This window comes from Rhodnius prolixus, unplaced genomic scaffold (genome assembly GCF_049639745.1).
Source record: "Rhodnius prolixus isolate KJV_2025 unplaced genomic scaffold, Rpr scaffold_3, whole genome shotgun sequence".
In the NCBI taxonomy this organism is placed as follows: Eukaryota; Metazoa; Arthropoda; class Insecta; order Hemiptera; family Reduviidae; genus Rhodnius; species Rhodnius prolixus.
This window is the reverse complement of record NW_027411603.1, coordinates 6,855,241-6,878,919: the sequence shown is the minus strand read 5'-3', so window position 1 is coordinate 6,878,919 and position 23,679 is coordinate 6,855,241. Positions and strand designations below refer to the sequence as shown.

Below are 23,679 nucleotides of genomic sequence, written 5' to 3'. Positions count from 1 at the left end.
ATTTCAAATCAGGCAAAAAGATTATTTAAATCTTTCAATACTCAGAAAGTTACTTTAACAGTCAAAGCTAATTCTAAATGATTTGCTTTCATTTTTGTATCGAATATTTGTGGGAGGTAATGTTTTATATTTAAACCCATTAATACTATACTCTTACTTCGTTTTTGTTTGTAAATTTCGTAGCAATGAACTTTGTTAACGATTACTCTAAAACAATGATGAATTATTAACCCGCATTTCCTTTCATGATAACTTTATGCAATGGTTCTGTCTAGACTTTGCTGAAGTATATAAAAATTATTATATAAAAAAACCTAAGTTCAATTTGTCTGAACTTAGAATGTTCTGAAATGAACTAAGAATTATTATTCCAGTTCAAGTACTTGTACCAGTTGTAAAACTATATTATTACAAATGGTAGGAGAGGTGTAATTAGACATGTTTTATTATGGTAACCTAGATAACGTAATTCTAGATTCTATTAGAAATGCTTAAAATGTTGCTTATTTTCTAGAATTCTTAAAAATCAATCAGCTGAAAACTAGCCACAATATTATAAATTTATAGTATACTAGGTAAATCAATATTTTGGCTAAAAATTAGAAATATTTTGGAAGAAGTTTTTAAAGGAATGCTGAGTCCAGCTAATCATCTTGGAAATATGCTGCATGAACAGTTTCTTTTAGGCGCCACAACAGTCAATCGGTTAGAGACATGGTATACTTATTGCACACCAATAATTCTAGACTTTTTCCATAAAGGGCCCCTAGACTGCTCAATTTTCCAATTGAAGTTTCGGAACGTATTAAGGATTTGCAGGGTAGTATTACTGACCCTATGCCCTAGTCTCCGACATAACGGTGGATCTTGTGATTTTAAAGGGTTTACTTCCTTGGCCCAAGCTATCTCCCAAGGGAATATAGCCCTTGGGTGTGTAGTGTATGTGTATTGGTACGCTGGTTTACATGATTGTAAGTGTATTGTGTTCCTGTTGTCCAGCAAAAGAGAAGTGAATACTGTACTAGGAACCCGTGGGATCGCAACACCCAGAAAGCTGCAACAGTGACTTCCTAAGGAATCTCACTTTAATTTGAAACATTTTCCTTAGAAAATTAGATCATAGACAGATACTTCCTTCCTATCTTATCCAAGAGGAAAGCTTTGGCTTTCCACAAGTGCTATTTTTCCAGAAATGTAAGAACTTATTACCTATTACTAATAGTAACTCAAACTCCAAATTTGTAGATAATCGACTGACTTTATTTACTGAATAAATAGATTTTTACTCCCTCTTAGTTAGCTGGTAGCGATCTTTAAAAAAAAATGGTTCTGCTAAGATTAACATGTAAAATATTGAAGTCAATTATAGGCGCCACGGTAGCCGAGCGGCTAGAGGCGAGACCTGTAAAGCTAATGTGTATTGTGGTACTGGGTTCGATTCCCGGTATTAGGCCTTGGATTTTATTTAATGGTTAATAAAACAAATTTACAGTAAAGTATGTTTGCTAGTCGCCCCTGTCCACTTCACCTATTTGGTAGTTGGACGTAAAGCTCGCATGAAAAAGTATGCAATTACTTTACTTACTTATTGAAGTCAGTTATGTTTTTAGTACCCATTCTAAGTTAAATGAAAATTTAACTACGCAGTCTGCAATAAAAGAAAATTATTTTGGTGTTCACCACTACTTTTTTTTTTTATTGAAAATGGCTCACACGATTTTTGGTATACTGTTTTTAATAGAATATTATTTCTGAAAACATTGATTTCGTTTTAAATGAAGTAAGTTTAAGTAAATGATCTCCAAGTTCCTAATATAGTTAGTGCAGTATTTACATATTGCCAATGGCCATAATAACACAGGTGAACTTATTGTCATTTGATAGTTGGATTTCTTAGTAAAAATTTTTAAATTGTTCTTTGCTTTTCAAGATAAAATCAATTTGAAATTTAAATTAGTTTTTTTTTTTTTCTAAGTATCCCGATTAAAACTTTATTTTGGGACGAAACTTATTTGTGTTTCTTAGAGTGAAGGTAATTGTTAGTCATTTGAATATTTCATAACGAAAAATACTAATTTTACATAACAACTACTATTAGTATTATCCTGAATTAAACTTGTACGACGTATCCAGAGGAAGTTGTAAATCCTTTGATTTCAACATTCTAACTATGGCAATTACACGACATTTACATTAGAAAGACCCTCAATAATGGTTAAAACGGCAATCTATTGTTTAGGTAACAATAATGTTCAAGAACTTCTGATAATTAATGTGAAAATGAAGTATTAATATATGATTAGCCCTAATCTTCTGAAATTATTCTTATGTACGTACTTTCAAGTACATTTTTTATTTATTTATTTAAATAGATGCATAAATTAAAAAAGTTCTAAAGTGACTCTTTGTAGATGTAGGAAGGAGATCTTTAAACGTGATTGAGGTGGGGACATTGCAAACGACAGCATCAGAACTGCAGTAAAACTTGAGCTAGCAATTCAAGCTTAATGGCCCAGCACACAGAATGCTATCTGTTCTGACGGACTGTAATCTTTGACCAAGTGGAAAGGCGTTGGTTTGTCTACACTAGGCTAGGAGGTATTCTAGTTATAGTGCTTCTTTTATGCCTCACTTATTGCGATTTATTGTAACGTTGCAATCTTTATCGTGGCGGCAAGTGATCCGTCGTTCAAAAATTATAATCTTGATGCGCGATCTCGCGATCATTAGATAGTGAACGTAAAATACTCTTTACAAGAGTGTAGAAGAAAACTGTGAATTTTTGGGACACTTCCTAATAATATAAAAATATGTAAAAAAGTTGAAAAGTTGTATGAATATGCAAGGATGAATTTAAAAGAAACAGCATCTGATCAATCTTTATTTCTTTTTATTTTGTTTCATGTTAATTTCTCAAGAGATTTATTTCAATGCATCGCGGATTAATATCAACAATATTGTAATTAAATATAGGATACATGATGTTACGTTTTTTTGGGTTGCTCAGTTCATAACAGTTTCTACATAGCACACCATACGTCTTTTTTTTTATTCGGTTTTATTACATTATTACAAGGATTCTTCAAAACCTATTGATTCGCATGAAGATTTCAGGAGAACTTTATTCAGTTCACAGACGGTGGGTATCGGCAGTGTTATCCTCCAGATTTTACTCTGTAAGGATTGGTATCATGCTCCTATTAGCACCTAAAAACATAATTTGAAAACCATTTCGACTTGTTCGCTGTTTGAGCAATTACACTCTGATATCGCTTCCTCTATAGCATTACCTTACTTTTCGCGACTTGTACGAGTACTTACGTACTACTTTCACCTTACGCTTATTACGTTTTATGTGCTGGGAGCCTTTAAACCAAACTACTAATTCTGCAAAGCTTAGTAAAATCATTTTCGGAATCATGACAGTGGCAATGTCCCTTTCAATTATTTTAGGCGGTAGATATGCACATATTACCAGCGATGAGAAGCTTTCTTTATAGTTATCCAAGAACTGCTAGAAATACATTTGTATCTATAAACTGTCAGATGATCCTCATCCACCTTCTGATATTGGCCGCGAATCTTGGACCTACAACGGCTGCCTACACACCTTGGCCTTATATACCCTTTTTATAGAGCGCAATAGACTCAGAAAATTTGCTCTACAGGATCTTTAAACGATAGGACAATTTTTATTTTCTTCTGACCTCTCTGTTAAAATTAAAGAGGAAGATGGCTGTTACGTTCTTTTTTGTGTTGCAATCAATTAGTTTTCGATTAGAACCTGAAACTAGAAGCTTAGTTCATCAGAATGAGTGGTTTTTAAAATAAAATAAATTGTTTCTGCTGACAAAACTTCAAGGAGTTGGCATAATCAACTTCTTTTGGCTGCACTTCCTGGGGTTAAACAATCTAAAAGTATAGTTATATGTTTTTCAATGTAAGACAAGAATTAGACAACAATTACCTGTCGAATAAAAATGCACCAATCATAGAAACATTGTTTTACGTAAATTACGCGTATTTAAGATTGTCAGATATCAGGTTTTAACAATCACCTGATTCTCTCATGGATAAATATAATTCAACTGGAAAATTAGATATTTTTCTTCCTGAATTGCAATAACACATTGTCGATTGTCTGAAGAGTATAATACCAATAAAGTAGATCTTAAGAAGTAGATAAGACTAGATTTGAATCTTAATAAGTGTGCTAACAATAAACTACTAGTTAATTTTCTTATTATTTCTTTTTCTTTAGTAGCTTGGTGAAAAATGTTGGCCCTAATTTTGGCAAATTACTATAATTTTTAGAATTTATCCTTGCTACTGCTGATTAATATCAGAGGGATCACTCTGTTTTGTGTACCAATTATCTGACATATTTTTTATCAGTATAGTTATCAATTTAATTTTATTGGATGGAAACCAAAGTAGTCAACTTTTTATTTTTTTTTCACATTTAGAGTCAGAACGGAAGCCGACTTTCAGAATTGTAAGTGTGAATTCTTAAAATAAATTTTTGTTTACGTAATACATTTATAGGGCGTCTAGTGACCTTAGACGTTCACGCGCCTTGAAATTAAAAAATAAAAAAGTTGCGCAATGGAAAAACCCTTACATGATTTTCAATATATTATTAGTTTCAGTATTTATTTATTATTATTTTCAATAATATATTATTAATGGGGAATTCAAAACTACTTCGAAAAAATGTTCTGGAATAAATTAAATTTCAAAATTAAAAATTTTATTATTTCATTTAAAGACTACATGGCAACATTGATTTTTTGTGATAAGGAGAAGGTAACTCTGTCCATTAATGTTTATTGTTATATCTTTTTTCGCTCACCGTTGTTATCTCAAAGTGATCTCTTATTTTCTGTCTTTAAAAATATTTTTTCGTACGAAAATGTTTTTGGACAATATTAAGTATCATTTCTTTTGCTAGATGTCATTTTAAAATATGTTCTACTATTGTACTGCAATGGTGTTGGAAAATGAACCAGACAACTTCTTAGTAAATGCGATGACCTCTTCTCTTGTTATGGCTGTAGCAATACTTGATATTTTTTACTTTCACTGCTGATTTAGTTACGTGGTCATATTAAGACAGCAGTGTGGAAATCTATAATAAGAGGTAATGATATTTAATTGTATATTTAAGCTCTTTAAAAAATTGATAACTATTACTCTTTTTCATTTTGAAATAAAATTTAAAACATTGAGATAGTGTCTTATGATTTGGGCTGGAGTTTTAAGTTGCGAGATGTGCTTTAAAGGAATTCTCATTTATGATAAAAATGTTTTTTTTTTTTTTTTTTTTTTTTTTTTTTTTTTTTTTTTTTTTTTTTTTGGCGCATCAACAGCTGAGGTCATTAGCGCCCGGAGCTTTTTCCAGTGCACTGCCGGCCTCCGGACAGTGTTCTCTCGTTACAGACAACACTGTCCATCACCGGACAGTGAGCTGTAAGAAGCTCCTAGGAAGAGAAAATCTAAGGGTCAGCTGCTGGATTCGAACCCGGGACCTCCGCGTGGGAGTCCAGTATGCTAACCTCATAGCTAATCCCTAAAATGTTTTTAAGTTGCGTATAGCTAATTTTTATTATTATTAAAAAAAGACAAGCTTTAGTTAGGGGATTCCATACTTTTATTAGTAAGGGAACTTTCAGTCGAGGAAAATATGTTCAGAGAAAATGACGTTTTTGCGGCAGTTAGATCAGAAAAACCAATGACTATCATTGAAAAGACAAAAAGATTTCTTGCAATCTTAATTTTTAGCCACAGGATATATTTATTTCTTATTAAGTACGCAAGGAAAGCAGTGGCTTGCACTTATTTTTAAAGTAGCTATCCCCATGAGTTACAGCGTTTCATGGAAAGCACAGATCATCTCGTGTTTTTTTCCTTCACTTTCTGGATGGAAAGGTCAGTTGGTGCATTCTTTAAAGAACATCATCCGGTACTTTTCCGTTATCCTGGCGCAAATGTCGCCAATTGTGAACCAAACGCGGGCCAAGTCAACGGAATAAAAGTCGAAAACGTGCAGCTATAAACAAATATTAATTAATAGTAAGCAAAACAAGTTCAACTATAAACAAATATTAGGTAATGAATTGTAAAGAAAACAGTTTTACCCAAAACGGTTTCTTTTATGTGAACCATTACTTTTTCTTATCTACTGTAATCCAAATCCAAATATTGACTTTTTAGTCATTTCGTTCCTGGCAACCTAATTTAAATATGCATTAGCAAAATAAGTACTTTTTTCGGAGGTATCTTCGTGCTGTTTAATTAGAAAGAAGCATTCTGTGTTCTCACAGAATGTCTTAGGTTTTCTCCTCTAGGAAGCACATGCATTAAGTACAGAAAATAACCTTTCTCAGTTGTTCTAAACCTCTCTAGCCAAGTGATCTAAACGAAATTTTACAATTTTTAATTTTGATGATTTTATAAAATTTAATTTTTATGTTGATTCAAGAAGTGAGTTGAAACTTTTTGATTTATATACGATAACCAAGTTAAACCTAGTAAGAAACAGTACATGCACCCAACTATTGTGATATTTAGGTTAAGCCGCTCCCATTTACACTCTGAAATTAACTTACCTTCAGTTGGAATTTTGTAGCTTTAAATAACGAAAAGAAACAATACTATTTATTTAATTTTAGAGGAGTTTATCTATAATTATTAGAGGAGTTAATCATAAATTCTATTCGACAAAATAAAATCCTTGAATTGGAATTAGTATACAATTTTCCTTCGCAATATTTTGAACGACTTAAAAACTTGCTCTATATTCGCTAAATTTTTTCGTCCAGTCATGATGTGTGTCCTCATCAATGTTTGCTATTCAGCTGCTTACATTGAGAGGGATTTATATTCAAGCGGATGCCATCATCACGACAGATCCGTACCAAAACATTTAGTAAATTAAGTTTTATAAACCTTCATCTAACAAAATAGTTTTTTTTTTTTTTTTTGCTCCATTGATTGCATTTTGTAAAGTCTTTAAGTTGAATGGTAGATTAAATATGTCGTGCAATTGGTTTAAAAGGATTGATCTCTAGTGCTTGGTAAAAGTCATAAAGATGTGGAGGTCTATTCTGTCGTAACAAGTTTCATACTTGTTCGTACTTCTTTTTTTTTTTCTTTTCTTTTGTAGATACTTGCTGCACTAGCTTATAACTCGTATAAGTTTTCTGGACGTGTCGATGCGCTTAACCTATGATTACCTAACTTGTAAAATAATCCTTTATTAGATGCTGAGAACTCGGCTTGCCATTCATCTGTTATTGAATACTTAATTAATATTTTCATGTCGATATGTGGTACTACGTAAGCTAATTGCTTCAATATTTTCGTCGAGATATCCGGCATTTCGTTTCCACCGAGATTAGGTAATTTTTCAACCACACGATTTTTACACCTTGGTTTTTTGTTTTGGTTTTATACAATTTATTATTCGTCTTATTATTTCGTGTTTTAGTCAAGCGACATTTGAACTGTAACTAGGGTTGTTTAATTTCTTTGGGCTGTCTATTTAATGTCTTCTTAGGCTATACACTTAATACTATTATTTATCACAATTATTATTTATTGCTATTATTTAGGCTTTTTAATACCTAACCAACCACATTTTCAACAAGGGTTATTTTATTTTTACAGAAAACTTTTACTAACGACAAATATGACAGACTTTTAAATTATAGTGTTCGCAGCGTGTTTTAGGGTTTCTAGAATTCCTGCTGTTTCGGCTGTGTAATTGAAGGAAAACTGTTTTAATTTCTATTTTGTCCATTATTTGTTTATTATTCTATTATGTTATTATCCCCGTATTGGGATTAAATAGGTCGTCGACAGTGTATGGATATTTAATTATTTTTATGCATTTTTTTTTTTGAATCATTAGTGTGCACTAATTTAAAGTCAGGTACACGTTCTTGCAGATCGGAGTTGAATATTGAACATTGTCTAAAATAATGTTCGGCAGACGCTGTTTTAGACTGACTTCTAATATATATCTCAAGTTTTTGCTTTTCTTAATTTCACTGAAATAAAAATTACACAATCATACATACGTATGTAACATTTTGAAACTAAGAAAAAAATTAATACAAGGAAAAATACATATAAGAAAGTGGAAAAATGGAAGCAATCCAGATGTTAGTCCACAATTTTTCTTAATAATAAATGTTCCTCAACCATTCTCGAGTTATTCTTTTTTTTCTTTCTATCTCACTATCATAATTTTGAAATTGGGAATTTTTTTTAAATTTTAAATCCTAATTTTCATAAATTTATTTTCCAGTTAAAATTGTGCTTTTGAGGCTACAGTTCTGGTTGATTTTGTGGACTTAATCCGTCAAAGAAAACATTTCCTCCTTATTACTTAATGATTTGGACTTTCATTCATCTTCAGAGATTGGATTTTTCTGTAGTTAAAGAGTTTGGCTTCCGCTTACATCATCACACATACTACACATGGCCGACTGGAAGACTAGAACTTCCTCTTAAGAGGTATCTTATCTATTATGAACTTGTGGAAGATGTCCCTTTTTTTTTAAGTGATGCTAAGGACATTTGTTATTCCCTTGAGAGTGGGCATCAGAGTAATCTTTACGAAGTTCTCTGACAAAAGCAATAAGTCAAAAGTTACACACCAGCAAGTTTTGTTTGATAGTATTTTTTATTTTTGGTAGAGAGAAAATTTAAATTTAAGTGTTTTGTTATAAAAGAACTGGGATAATCTCTCTTTAGGGATGATGATAAACAAAAGAACTACCCACCAAAAGGGGGTGTCATTCTATCATATCTTATTACCATAATAAGCTCTCTTTGAACTGGTACCGTTTGATGTTTGATCATTTTGTTTGAATTCGGTTACAATAAATAATAAACAAAAAAAAAACGGAAGTCAACCTTCACTTTAAACGTAACATTTTTAGTGGAAGGAGTGATGAATTAGCGAGGGTAGGAGTAATAGAAGTAGCGACTATAAGTAGTGGGCTGCAAAACCGGCCGGAGACTAGTTAGTGTTGTACTCTTAGGATGTATCCGAGCGCCGCTGTACTCCTGGTGATCGTCAGTCTTCTGGGTCCCTCACTGGCTGGCTCCAGACACAAGAGAGGCGCAGGACCTCTACTGCCGTACAATTACTTCCCCTCCATTTACACGGTATCTCTTCCCTATTTCGCTGTGAGTAAAAAACTGCACATTTCCCTTTAGGTATAATTTTTTTTGTTTTGTTTTTGTTGGGGGATTTCACTATGCATTGTCTTTTAATATATTGAAAATTGGGCGAAGATATCTGGTTCTTTGTGAGGCTTTCAAGTTTTGCCATCAAATAGGAGCTCCTTTCAAGCTTATTTTAGTATTTTACGTTCAAAATGAAGCTGTGAAGTCTCTTTCTTCTTTAACCTCCCTCTTACTTTCCAAGGGTTCCCAGAAAACATTCTCATGAAGCAACGTTGTTACAGATTCAAAGCTACATGTTGTGGTCTTCAAGAATGTATGTGCATAAGTAGCTTAGATAAGTAGTTTTTTTTTACAAAACATGAGATTTAAGCGGCAAACAGAGATTAGTAAAAGTTGTTTATTTGATAATTGATTGAAACGTGTTCAATTGAACGTCGACGCTGAACGCTCTGAAAAGCTTGCAATGTTCCACAGATAATAAAGCTTTTATTTTTACCTCAAATCAATTATCACAACACTTATCATCCATTTCTTGAACGATTCTAAAAGCTTCAATACATAAATTTTTAAACCATGTTAACCTTGTTAATTTTGAGACCGTACTGTTAAATTTTGGTAGTCATATCGATCGAATGCATCTCCTAATATGTTAAATAATTTTGCTTTCTATTTTTAAAATCCTACTCTCATATTGATATAATTTTTACTGTCCACAAAATGTGTATTATATTGCATAAAATTGCAACATTACTTACGAGTTGTTACATCGTACGTTACTTGCCATTCACTTTTCAGATGCTACAGGTTTTAGTTCAGTTTTGTTGTGTACGTAAAGGATGAGCTAAATTTTGAAATTAGGTAGATAATTATGTAACATATATATACATATATAATATATATATAAAATTTAGAAAGCAATAGCTGCAGTGTAAAGTTATGGAGGCCAATAATTTTTACAATTTGTGCCTGCACGATATTGTTTTAAATTTAGGGAAGGTTATAAAACCTTGAAAATAAGGCAGTTCGGGGGTTTGCACCACGGTCCTTAGGCCTGCTTAAGGGAAACTGATCCTCAAACCCCAGAAACTTTCTGGTGGGTTAAGAGTGTACTATTCTATCATAAATTGCCTCCTGCATGACATTGGTAAGATGCAAAAAGCTGTACGCCTGTTCTTCACAAATTGTCAATTCAGCTGTCACACAGGGATAGAGAATGTTGAACTTTTCTTAAGAATCCAAATGATTTTTCCATCTAAAAAACCGAATAGTCATTTACTGTAAAAATTATACTCGGCCCAACTATTCTTTCTTAGTTTCAAAGAAAAGAGTTCGTAGAAAAGTTGGTGATTAATATCAAGTTGGTGGATGGTTTCCATTGGTTGTCTATAACATCAGAATTCCATACAGTACGATTGGAAAGGCTCCATGCTGTTCTAGCCGAAAAAGATTTCTCTTTAGTTAAGAGTAAAAAGCACATCTGCAGCATAATAATGTTAGACCACTTCGCGTCATACTCTATCAAAAATTAATGAGTAGGAGTTGAGTTTAAACTTTTTTTATCACTTCGCTCAAAGCCCCAGACCTCTTCCTTAAGGAAAACCACTCTTATTCCCGTGATGAAGACTTTTTGCTTTTACAGTACCTTCTTGGCACCAAAGATGAGTCGAATTACTGACATAGAAAGAAATGTTACATTGTTAATAACAATGGATTGTGCTTGGAACAATCTATTTTTAATGCAGATCAAGAAGACGTAAAGTAATGTATATGACACAAGCTTCAGGGAAGCTAAGTCTAAAACTGAAAGTTTTTCGACTAAATTGGCTTGCGGTAAATTCATGTTAGGTTACTGTAATCCCCCGGAGTACCACCTGGCCGGCCTTGCATCATTGAACTGCTATCTCGTGTTAATAATTGCTTTAAAAAAAGTGTAATTTAATATCTCCTTAGTTCAATCAGAATAAAGAAATAAATTTTAATTTAAAAGTGTCATTTACAAATACTAAAAATGAAATTAAAAGCTAAGAAATCAAAAAATAATAATTGATCACACCCCGGAAATAATTAAAAATGGTCCTAGTTAAAAATATGTTTTAAATATAGTGCTGTTTCTTCATCGCATTCAATATTAATTTTTCGTTTGGGAGACTTCGACATTTAAAAAAAAATATGTGTAACATCTCTTGAAATCTGCTGACTAGAAGAAATAGTTGTAGAGGGTTAATATTTTATTTTCATTCTGGTTTAGAGTGCATTGGCAACATTTAAAAGGTAGGTTACATTCCGGTATCAACTGGATTATGTAATTGTCGGTTGCACTCTTTTATTCGATTAAAAAAACATTGTCTCTTGGAAATAAGCGAATTTTGAGGCTATCAAATTTGTTTTGATGCAATTTTTTTAGTTTTTTGAAATTTTCTTAAGAATGGTTTCACAATTTTCTTTAAAATGTCTCGTATTATACCAGATTTGTTGTTGAGTCGTGTAAAAGTAAAGTAATTGCCGGTTTTTTAATAGCTTGTACCGAAATTCTGCTCTTGCAAAATCTCGAAAGAGCTTAACCAATTTTTTAACCTTGCAATTGACGCTCTTTTGTCCAAAATTGCCACGAAAAGTTCTTAAGCATCTTCCTGCTTAAAAGCTCAGATAATGATGGGTGTTTACAGATACACCCTCCGTGAGTAATGAGTGAACAGATTATGAAGTACGAGAGATATTTGATAAAATATGATTGTTTAACTTACTTTAATTTATACTTTGTAAGACTCGAGGACAAGTTAGGTAAAAGAAAAAAGAAAAGAAAACCTCGTTTTTTGACTGAAGCTGATGTGAGAATTGAACGCAGCACAAAGAAAGATTGAATGCTCATTATTGTTAAAATGTTTTGAATTGAATAACATAAAAGAAATGTAGTAACGTAATCCCAAAGATTCCATTATGTAAATTAGAAAGCTCTACTTGCCAATTAATCTTTTTTTTTGTGACGTGAAATATTCCTAGATCTTAATTGATTGCGTGATTGAAATAAGTGTGATGAAAGTGGAAAAGCAATCAATTGTAGCTTCCGTTTAATGATACAAATGAATCATAAATTAATAATTGAATTATTTATTAATTGGCTCGCCACCACTGGACAGAGACAGGCGAAGGAGTTCATTAGAGGCTATTCGCCGAGGCTGACTGTAGAATTAATCCGTCAAGGCCGTGGGGCTATAAGAATAATCGTAGGCCTACTAATCGGCCACTGCAGGCTCAGAAAACACATGTATCGCATGGGCACCTGGCGGATGATATCCTTTGTAGGTTCTGTCAGGAAGAGGAGGAAACGGCACTAAACGTGTTGTGTCAATGTGAGGGGCTTGTCTGGCTTGGCTAGGGGTGTTACTTCTCGGGGAGCAAAAACCAAGGCCCGAGAGCTTTACCCAGGAGTCACTCACCAGAATTAATCGTCTGATTAAACGGACGGGTCTGGAGGGCGAGCTCTAAAGTTGGGGAGCCACAATAGATCCAAAGGGGTCGCAGTGGCGTAGGCCTCGAGGCCGCCCTAATCTAATATAATCATTAATTAATTGTACGTTGTTGGCCATTTTTGGACTATTGACGATCCACCAATTGTGATTTAGAAAATTTTAGAGAAACTGCTAAAGAGAGGTTCTTTTGTGTAGACTATACTTTGGTTTCTCTTGTGTTTGTTTGTGATATTTTAGGGTTGTGATGAGATTGAGAGAATTTGGAATAGGTTCAGAGCTTCAGTGTTTAGGCTGGGTTTAATCATAGGTTGGTCAGGGGTCGCTGTAATCTTGGTATTCCTCCATTTCCTGCTTTATAGCTTTCAACTAACATAAATTTAATAAAATTTGGTAAAGTCATTACAATTACTTTCAGGTATTTAAGGAAAAAAAAAATTAACCTTGGGAAATATGCATGTTTATCACATTCACCCTCATTGTTATTTTAGTTTAAGCTTGTAACTGCTTTTTTAAAATACTAATGCATTTAAATGACATTAAATTTTAATTTTGGCGATTTTCTGTCATTAGATTTTTGATTTAAAACAAAAATATGCAACGCTACAAACACCGATTCCAAAATTAATAAAGGAAATAGGGCAGGCTTGTGTATTTCTTCAAAACATTAGAGCAGACGGTGGTTTGAGCCCTTGATGGTAAGCTTTTTTATAGGAAAACAGCTTTCATATGACTAAGCACACAACCAAAGGGAAAGCTTTGAGAAAAACAAAAATTATGCAATTTTATCTTACACTTCGTTGTGGAGTCTAAAATTTTTCCGTTTATGAATAGGCATGGAAACGAAGAGTGATAAATTTTCAAAACGACCTTTCTGGACATAGCCAAAGTACCTTATAAAACCATAATTTTAGGCCTGATTCTAATTAAAAATCTTGTCGTGAATTTTTGTTTACCTCCAAAGATAGGCATCAAATTGTGGGCTTCTCCCAAATATGGATGCAAATTATTGGAAATGATGGCCATATTTTGGGCTATATAAATAATAAAGTGAGTGAACAATTAAAAAAAGAAATAAAAAAAAGCAAATCATTTTAGACTTTCGTACATACTGGTGTTATATTAAAATGTTGGATTGGTACAAATAGCAATCCCAGTTATGCGAGGGATATCCGGATATACCCGAACTGTACAAGTTAGTTTATTATCCTATTCACCCATGAACTTTCAAATACTCTAACATGTTAACATAGGCATGGTTTGTGGATAAAATACTTCAAATAGAATAAAATGCACATTATTTTTCTTAATTAACATATCTGATTTGTGTAAAATGTTTTTACTAAATATTTGTTTTTTTTCATGTTCTAGCCGCTTCCACCTTTAACAGCTGTGGCTGAATTAAAAAGCTATGGAGATATTGAAGGTTCTGATGACGTAAAAGGTGAGTGAATGATATAAAATTGGGTTTCAATTTTTAGCAATAAATATTTTTACCCAAAAAAACTTTAAGGCCGTACCAATTTTAAATCGAAAGTATTTTTATGTTCTCTGATAATCGGTTATTCCATGTGACAAAACGATATTGCATGGGAATTTTTCTTTCTTTAGATTTAGGCTCCTGTGGTTTTCTTCGTATTCACATTATATTCATGTGCATTAATAACTTTTAATTGAAACATTTTAAAGTAATTCATTGTAAGACAGTTCTGTAGGAAGTGTTAAGGGTTTTATGACAGGGTGGACTTCAATGAATTGTTCAGTAATAATAATAACATCTGTTAAAATTCTTTGCGAATGAAATATGTTGCTAAAATACTATGTTAGAAAAAGTTTCGTTTGACCTTGAGTGAATTTCTTGAATGACTTCTTCACTATACTTTTTTTTTTTTTTTTTTTTGTAAATCTTTTACTCGGTTAAATTTCTATCGCTTTTATTTGAAAATATTTCTCATAAAAATTGATTTGAAGGAGAGAAAGTCTTGTGAGTCTTACCACTATATTTTCAGCAAGTGGACTTGGTCTTTCACTTTATCTTCATCCTGCTACATGGAAAACCCATGCAACGAAGTTTTTTTAGTCTAATTTCTTTCTCCAGAAGTAAAACTTTTGCCCAATTATTTAGTTCAATTTTTTTTTTTTTTTTGTACAAAAGAGGTTTTCTTGTTACTATTTTTTTGTTTTCTTGTACATCAATGAAACATTTGGGGGAGGGGAATGGATTTTATTATAGGTTTTAAGGTTTTTCCCCACTTCCTAGAAAAGTGAGCTATGATATATACATATATTTCGATCGGCTAATCTTTACAATAGCTCCCCAGAGGCGTGGCCTGTTTTTTTTAGGGTGTGGGTAGTGCAGAGCACCTACCGGGGAAAATAAAAACTACTTCCCGTCAATGTGCGGATGGTGCGAATTTCGTAGCGCTTATGTTTAGCGCGCATGCGCAGTACACATACTGCATAGCAACTGCTTCCTGATTAATGTATTAATAGTTCCCGCGAGTGTTCTGTATGTGACCGGAGGTGCCGTTTTTTTGTAACTTTATGAGTATGAGCGTTTTAAATTTGCGGGTTTTTTTTAAATTAAAGCATGATTGTAGTGTGAGTAAGAATGGAGTTCGACAAGTATACCCTCCTCAGGAAAAGGACTCCACAGAATAAGGTAGTTTCTTTTGTGTTGTTCTGTGTAATTATTGTAATGAATGTTGTGACAAAAATTAAAAAATTGAGGGTGATTAGGTAGGTTAGGAGGGGGTATGGGGGGAAGAAAAAATCAGGGGGTGTGGGGGCGAAGCCCCCCATTAAGAAATAAATAAAGAATTCGAAGTTATTCTGATTCGGTGCTACCATATAACCCGCTAGATTTAAGTGTGAATATAAAATAAATAAATAGTTTTATATTTATATTTGAATATGGCGGGTTCTATAGTAACAGCGAATCAGAATCACTTCGAATTAGGCCACGCCTCTGGGGAGCTATTGTAAAGATTTACCTTTCGATCAATATATCGATTGATGTATTATCAATAATATACACCGAATTTTTAATTTTTATTGCCTTTAAATCATATTTCTTTATCAATTTTTACTAACTTTTAGAACGATTGCCGATTAGTTTTAAATTTTGTAAAGGAATGTTCGAAAAAAACTGTTTTTTTTTTTAAAACAACTTTTCCTTTGAATCTATAAAGATAGGTGTGTAACTCAAAAAATACTCCGTAGAAAATGAGTAGCTCCTTATCACCAGAGTTGCATTGAATAGTACTTTAGTTGAGATAAAACTCTTTTATTTTTTCACAAACTCTATATCCTGGTTAATTTAAAGTAATAATAATAGTATAGAAGTACAGAACATTAGATTCCTTGGTAATTATGAATTTATTTTCTACTCGCTACACAGTAATTTTGTTCATAAATTTTCCACACATCAAGATCGTGATAAAAAAAACAAAAATACCCATTCTTATTCTTACAGAGCCCTAGCACTTATTTAAAAAGAAAAATTTCTCCGAAAAAAGCTTTGAATTTTCCAAAAGAGACCAAATGTTACTCAGTTTTGTATTCATTTGCGTGTCAGTGAAATTATGTGATAACGGGAAACACATTTTAGTATAATGGAATGTCAGAAGTATTGTATTTAAATCTTACAAGATAACTGAAAGGCTGTGAACGTTCAATAAAGTTTAAATAAAACGACAGTTATACTTAGTTTTTAATTAAGCCCTCGTCTTCAGAAGATATAGTTGGGAAACCGAACCTGTAGAATTTTTTTTTTAATTACTAAAGGAAGTTCTACTGATTTGCAAGGGTTTATCCATATTAGAATGGATGCAAGGATGTCCCTTAACTATTTTTTGTCTCTATTATTAATTGTGGAAGACATCATTGCTAGAAAAACTAAGTACTAACAACTAGTTAGTGGTGTGGTCAAGGTTAATAATGTCATTAATTGTGAAACAAATCATTAACACTTTTTATAAAGTTGTTGATAACATCCTTGAACTACTCTTCTATAATTGCATATCTAAATGATTTTACAGTGATGATAAGTAAAAAATTATCCAGAACTAAATATGGTCTCTGGTGATGATGATGATTATTATTATTTATAGTTTTGCCTTCAGGACTAACAACACAAATTTTAGATACAATCAATAATGCTTTTAGTATTGTTTTTGAATGCTATTTCGATGACTGCTATTAAAGTAATTTTTAAGATTATCTAATAGATAAGATTAGTGGTTAACTGATATGTCGTCAGCGTTTATAAAAGATTTAGATAGAATAAAAGTAAGAGGTTGGACAATTTTCTTTAAATCAGAATTTAAACAATTGCGATATCCATTGTTTTAAAAATATTGGAAAGTTATTAAAGTTTCATTTGCAATGGTGCCTCTCCTTTTGCGTTACAATGACGCAAAACAATGCTGCGTAGAGGGACGCGTATGTAGTTGTATTTTTCTTTTTAACTTTCTTATTTTATTTGCATTAATATGTATATCAAAATGCTTAAAGCGTTCTTCTAAATTTTCTTTCTAAGACCACAATTAGTGCGGCATTGGCAACCAAGATTACGTGAGAACGTAGAGCAAAATTAGAATTTGATGTATTAACTATATATATTAACTTCAAATATCTCGTAAACTACTCGATGGATTTTGTTTATATTTTACCTCTACATGGAGACAACTTTCGTCTATAATTGTATGAAATTTCGTAAAAATCTGTCGAGTAGGAAACGAGATATTTAAAGTTAAACTTTGGTTTCGTTTGAAACAGTGAAATTTTTAACTTGAAATATCTCGTAAACTACTCGATAGATTTTGTTTATATTTTACCTCTGTATGGTGACAACTTTTGTTTATAATTGTATAAAATTTCGTAAAAATCTGTAGAATAGGAATCGAGATATTTAGAGTTAAATTTTTGTTTTGTTTGAAACAGTGAAATCTTTAACTTCAAATATCTCGTAAACTACTCCATAGATTTTGTTTATATTTTACCTCTATATGAAGACAACCTTCGTCTATAATTGTATGAAATTTCGTAAAAATCTGTCTTTTAGGAAACGAGATATTTAGAGTTAATCTTTGGTTTCGTTTGAAACAGTGAAATCTTTAACTTCAAAAATCTCGTAAACTACTCGATAGATTTTGTTTATATTTTACCTTTATTTGGAGACATTTTTGTTTATAATCTCAAAGATTTACAGTTATTTTTGGAATTGCTATTTTAATAGGATCTCGTATTTGTAGAGTGCTAACTCCTCTCCCATAGAGATTAGCGTCGACACATCTAAAAGGCACATCTACTTAAAATATCGAATATAATAACAACACATACATGAATATCGGTTGGAGCGTCAATAATTTGAACGATTGCAGTGCTTTCCTTAGGAGCTTAAGAACTCCATGAAACATTGTCACGTAACTGTAACCACTTCTCCCTGCCAAACTTTATCAACATCGAGCTAAGATTTACGCAGTAATTAGTATTAATAGTTTTATTGGGGCATATGTACATTGGGTGTTTTTCAGCGTTACACTATTTTTGTGCAGTTTTTGACGATCAACCCTTATACAACGGTCCTACCGGACAGTTTTAATCTCAGGTTTTTTAGACAACTTAGCAATATTTTTTAAAAAAACGTAAAAGTTCGAATGAAAAAAGTTAGCAAAGTATCTTTTGCGATAATATGTCAAAATTCATGATTTGCTTCTAACTCCTGTTTGGGATTTTGGGCTAGATCACACAATAAATATACGAACTCATTTCTATCTGTTATGATTACTCTTAGAAATTACTTAAATGTTTTTTGTGGCTCTCTTCTCTTTTTTAAGTTTTTTTTTTTAACCTAATAGAAGATGTTTACCTAAAATATCTAACAATTAAAAAGTAATAAATCTAGGTTTATTACATAATCAAGGAACCAATTTTTGATTGCATTAGTAGTTTTTTTTTATTATAAAAAGACAACGATAATATTTTATGCAAAAATTACTTTTTAAAATCTGTAAAAAAAAATAACCTTCAATAAATTATTGTCTATTATTAAGTTTTAGTTTTTCTTTGTTCGTTATGCCAGTTGTGACTAATTTATGATGAATTACTCTCTTATTATTTCTTTTTATGAAGGTGCACTTTGATTTCTACTTTTAATATAATAAATCAGCGTGAATCTTATCTGCGTTAATCAGAAATGAACTGTTTCCATAACGGTTCACTTTCACAATATGCTAATGATGTAAAACAAAGCAAAATGAAATCCCCAGAAATTAATAAATGCTCATTTAAACAATTACAATGAAATAAATGTTATTATTAATGATTATTATTATCACATTTTTTTTTTTGAAAAATGTTGACGCACCCTGCATTGCATGAGACCCTTGCACGAGAAAAATATTGTAACTGTACTAAAGCACATATCTGTTGGATTTGTGTTTACTATCAGATAAGATCATAGTTATGTTCGTTCAAATTCTTGAAAAAAATATATATATACTGTATATATAATTTCCAAATGTCCATGTGTTATGGGTCATTCTTCAAGTAAGCCTCGTTCAGTGAAAAGAATTCGAAGAAATTCCAACGCTTTAATATGTTTTCTGTAAAATCATACATTCGTTTATTCTATTTTCTTCGTAGCATTCTTACATTGCTTTTAATATCCCTAAATCTTATTTAGGTGGTAATTTATTCTGAAAAGGAAACAAAAGAACGATTAGGTTTTGAGAACCAGGCTTTTCAGAGAAACATTGTAGGAAGGTAGAAAACCACTCTGTGGTGCAGAGAATCTTCAGATATTCTTAAGAATATCCTTCTCTAAATTAAAAGAAACTGGGATGTTAGAATTCAGTAACTTACCCTCGTTAAGAGCACGAATTTGATTGTGTAGGTTTGCTAAATCCATGTAAGATGCAACATAACAAATCTGTGCAGACGTTTTTAATTTTTGATTACTGAAGGTAATGGAACAAGTATCGTTTTCGTGTTTTATCGCTAGGCTAAGTTAACCACAGGGGAGGCGAAAACCTTTAGTCTATTTTCTAGGCGCTACTGTAGCCGGAGCGGTTAGAGGCGAGACCTGTAAAGCTAAGATGTGTTGCGATACTAGGCTAGGCCTTGCATTTTATTTAATAGTAAATATGAGGAATTTATAGAAAACTAGAAAAATAGATGAGTTATTTTGTTTTTAAATCGAAAAGTTTTTATCACTCTTGTGATTTTAAAAAGAATAATACTTCAGTTCTGCCTTCAATAAATACCAGCATCGTCACACACACAGATCATTCATAAAAACCATTATATTCCAAAAACTACGAAAACTTAATTCTGGTAAGAATTCATTTTTAAAAAATGAATGAGACTAGGTCACAATTATTCTCTTTTCCCCAGTATGGCGTAGGAAGTGGTAAAATTATAATAATAAAAAGAAGAAATACGAATCTTTTAGCGGCACTAATGTGTAGGTTTATTAATAATTAAGAAATAGGTAAAGAAAACATGAAGATCAAGGACTATCTAACAAAGGGGGAAATGAAATTTCATAAAACAGTGATGCATAAAAACAGACACTTCTATGTCTTTTAGCGGTGATAATTTCAGGTATCGTACTTAAAGTTATATTAAAGTGGCACTGTAGATGAATGTGTTAAGATGTTCGATTTCTTTTGAAGTCACCCGTTTCATTAAGATTGGTTCTTCGTCTTGACCTTGGATTTTTTTTTTGCAGTTTTTAATAAATATGAATAATATGCAAAATAATAATGCTAGCCTCTTCCGTCCGTCACACTTAAAAGGAAGTTGGACGTATTTTAGAACGCTAGAAAAAAATTTGTTTGTTTTTCTTTGCTTCAATTATACTTCTTTTGCCTACGTCTTAAATTTTTTCAAATGTTAATAAATAAAAATGTTGTTCCCAGGGAGAATAATGTTCGTGCAAGGCGTTGGAGGAACAGTTCTGATGTCTGGAAATATTACAGGACTGACACCAGGAGCGCATGGTTTTCATGTACACGAACTAGGAGACACTTCTATGGGCTGTAAATCAATGGGTAGTCATTACAATCCTGGTCTTGTAAGTAAAAATGTTTGATGGTTTAAATGAGTGGTGTGCTTAAGGTGTAAAATTTTTATCAAAAAAAAATTTTTTTTTATTTATGTAAAGCTTTCTCTCTCTTTAAATTATTTTGATCCAAATTTCCGTACGAAAGGCTTCGGAAATGGAAAAATTAGAAAACTCTCTGCCTGATAATGATATCCGCTTATCAAAAGAGCTTACTACATCACGTTGTTGCATGTCATTCATCTGGTGCCAAATTCTGTCTGGATTTATTGGGATCGATTATTATTTGTCGGAGTATTACTTTGCGATGCTGTAGATACGTAAATCAAAGTGTACGACAGGGTTTGATTTTGACATGTATTTATTTATTTTTTGCCGTGCTTTCATCCCAGGGACTAGGCCATCTTCTTCTAGGCTTATGCTTATTATCGATCAGTCATCATAAGGGATGAACTTCTGACAATCATTTCTTTTAAGCGAGATTTAAATTTTTAAGTAGTTTTTAAATTTAAAGTCAAGATATTACATTTTTTATGTTTCCTTAACAGAATGTTATCTCAGTTATACATATTTGTTTCAAATGAAATCAGATCGGAATAACGGTTTATTCTCTAATAATAATGTTGCGGAATTTACCAAGGTCCAAATACTTAGTGTATTAGTCCAGTTTCACAAGCAATTTTTTTAAATGTCATAATGACGACATACTCTTGTCCGGTGAAGGGTCTTTTACTCCAGTCAAGAACATCCTATCTTGTTACATAAAATAATGAGCCAATATTATAGATTAATTGTTATAGATAATTTATTTGTAATTATTTATCTATGTAATATTTAAATTTTAAAATACTTTAAATTTTAAAACGTTACACCTTAGTGTACCAACAGTTCACTTGTTTAAGAATTACGAATTGAGGGAAAAAAGAATGAATAAACCAAGACAATAAGAAATAATTTATAGTAAGCAAAATGGAATTATCGTAATAGCCGTTGCAATGTGTTTGTATTGTAATTAAGTTGCCAATATGTCTGTCAGGGAGAAATTCATCAGATACTTTTAGTAGTCTGTTCAGGATATCTTCAGCAATAGTGGATGTTGTAGTAGGGGCTGGTGTTGGTGTAGTAGTAATGAAGCGTGGGGTTTGTAGTTAGGAAATCTCTAGTTCGAATCCTGCTTGTAGCTTCTTTTTGTCTTCTTACAGAAAAAATTAACAGTGAATTATGTGTAAACAGATAACCTCAAAATGGATCCTTTCTTTGAAAACGCGATATTAAGGAAAATTAATAAGTGTTTCACATATTTTTTTTAAAAAATTCTATCAAAAATAATTTCCCTAAATTATTGACTCATTGTCGCAAGTACGTAACTTTTATTTCGGAAGTAATACTTGTTGACCCAAGGTTAACAACTACTTGAATTAATAGTATCGTTAAGACAAGCGCATGTTGATTTTTTTTTTTTTTTTTTTTTTTTTCAAATTTCGTAGCCAGAAAGCTGGTTCAAGGTGAGACAACTTTCAAGAGCATTATTAGAAAAACGGTCATTTTTGTAGTTTGTAGTTTATTCCATGGCTTTACCTTTGTTGACAATACAAATAATATGTATTTAAAGAAAATTATACGTTGTTAATTGCTATTTATAGTCAGGTATGCTGATTTCAGTCCTTTTGTAAAATAAGAACTCCATTTTACTTTTTCTTGCTCCTACTCTAAGGATGTATAGGATGGTGATTTGGGTTTTTAGCCTAGAGTGAACCATCTTGAATGGCTGTAGGCTCGTCGAGAACTTAACTTAATATTGTTAACAATTTTTCAAGTCAATCACTATTTTCCTTCTTTTTTTTCATATTTCACTGTTTATTATTTGAATTAGTTTCGAGGCATTGGAGTAGAAGTATAAAGTTGATTATTTTTTAATTATTGTTGACCTAATTTGATAAAATGGTTAATTTGATTGCACGAAAAAACAATTGTCTGGGAAGTAATGAAGGCAAATATTGCCCATTGTTCCCCATCCAGCTAATAAAAGATGTTATAAAATTGCCAGTTACCGCTCACTAGCGGAACTAAAACTAGGAACCTAGGGGACATGGCTTTCCATTCTTCTAGTGCTTTATGTGAATCTGGAGAGCTTACCGTATCAGACTAAGTAAATCCCTAAGTGAAGTAATTTCAAATTTAAATATTCTTCATTCTTATGTATTTTTAGAATAGACTAGAGATTATATGATTTAAAGGGTTAATAAAAAACGTGCATTATTTTTTTCATAGATTTTATTGGAATGATTTCCATTTTTATTAAAGAAAACATTGTTACAAAAACAAAAAGAAATTACAATAATAGTAATTATCAAGGTTTTTAATGTTTAATTTCTGTGTTATGGACGATTGCCAGATGAACCACGGAGGTCCTGCAGATCCTTTTCGACATGTAGGCGATCTGGGCAACATAATGGCCGGTGAAGACGGTGTAGCTAAACTACAAGAATCTGATCATCTGATCTCGCTGTCCGGTCCAAACTCCATAGTCGGACGTGGTCTTGTCGTACATCAGAACAGAGACGATCTCGGTCGTGGTGGTGACAAGGAAAGTCTACGAACAGGAAATGCTGGTGGTCGTGTCGCTTGCGGTGTGATCGCTTGGGCTGCACCACCGCCACCTTATCTACCTCCACCATCAAAGCCAGAAATGGAAGCAGCAACGGAAGCACCAGCTGAAAGCTGAAGAAAAATAAAAACGTAATTTTTAAAAACAGAAAATGGTTTGTAAGTAACGAAAAAAAATCATTGTTTCTGATCAAAATTTCTAAATTTGGCTCAGATTTGGAGACAGATTATATTGTAATTTAATTTTAGTAATAAAATTCAGAATGTACCAGTTGTTTTTTAACCAAAACAAAAGATGTAATTTATAAAATATATATTTTCTTTTCACAAATTATTTTT

The 23,679-nt window shown here is 32.0% G+C and overlaps 1 protein-coding gene across 4 annotated transcripts; it reads left to right on the top strand.

The window, feature by feature from the left end:
• The first annotated feature begins 6,453 nt into the window (after positions 1 to 6,453).
• On the top strand, positions 6,454 to 23,671 carry LOC141452481 (superoxide dismutase [Cu-Zn]-like). Of its 4 annotated transcripts, none has more exons than XM_074124674.1 (4): positions 6,454 to 6,483; positions 14,037 to 14,109; positions 20,591 to 20,745; positions 23,129 to 23,671. In XM_074124674.1, exons 1-4 carry the CDS (start codon positions 6,469 to 6,471, stop codon positions 23,456 to 23,458), a joined length of 573 nt encoding a protein of 190 aa, XP_073980775.1. In that variant the 5' UTR covers positions 6,454 to 6,468; the 3' UTR covers positions 23,459 to 23,671. The 4 variants fall into 4 exon arrangements, with proteins under 4 accessions (XP_073980775.1, XP_073980774.1, XP_073980771.1 ...); XM_074124673.1 differs by lacking the exon at positions 6,454 to 6,483 and adding an exon at positions 9,001 to 9,177; XM_074124670.1 differs by lacking the exon at positions 6,454 to 6,483 and adding an exon at positions 9,001 to 9,198.
• The last annotated feature ends 8 nt before the right edge of the window (positions 23,672 to 23,679 follow it).

Excerpts from the sequence above, each read along its gene's own strand:
- LOC141452481 (XM_074124670.1), top strand. The coding sequence starts at position 9,052 with ATGTATCCGAGCGCCGCTGTACTCCTGGTGATCGTCAGTCTTCTGGGT. Across the intron at positions 9,199-14,036 it reads TATCTCTTCCCTATTTCGCT|CCGCTTCCACCTTTAACAGC; the intron begins GTGAGTAAAAAA and ends TTCATGTTCTAG. Across the intron at positions 20,746-23,128 it reads GTCATTACAATCCTGGTCTT|ATGAACCACGGAGGTCCTGC; the intron begins GTAAGTAAAAAT and ends GACGATTGCCAG.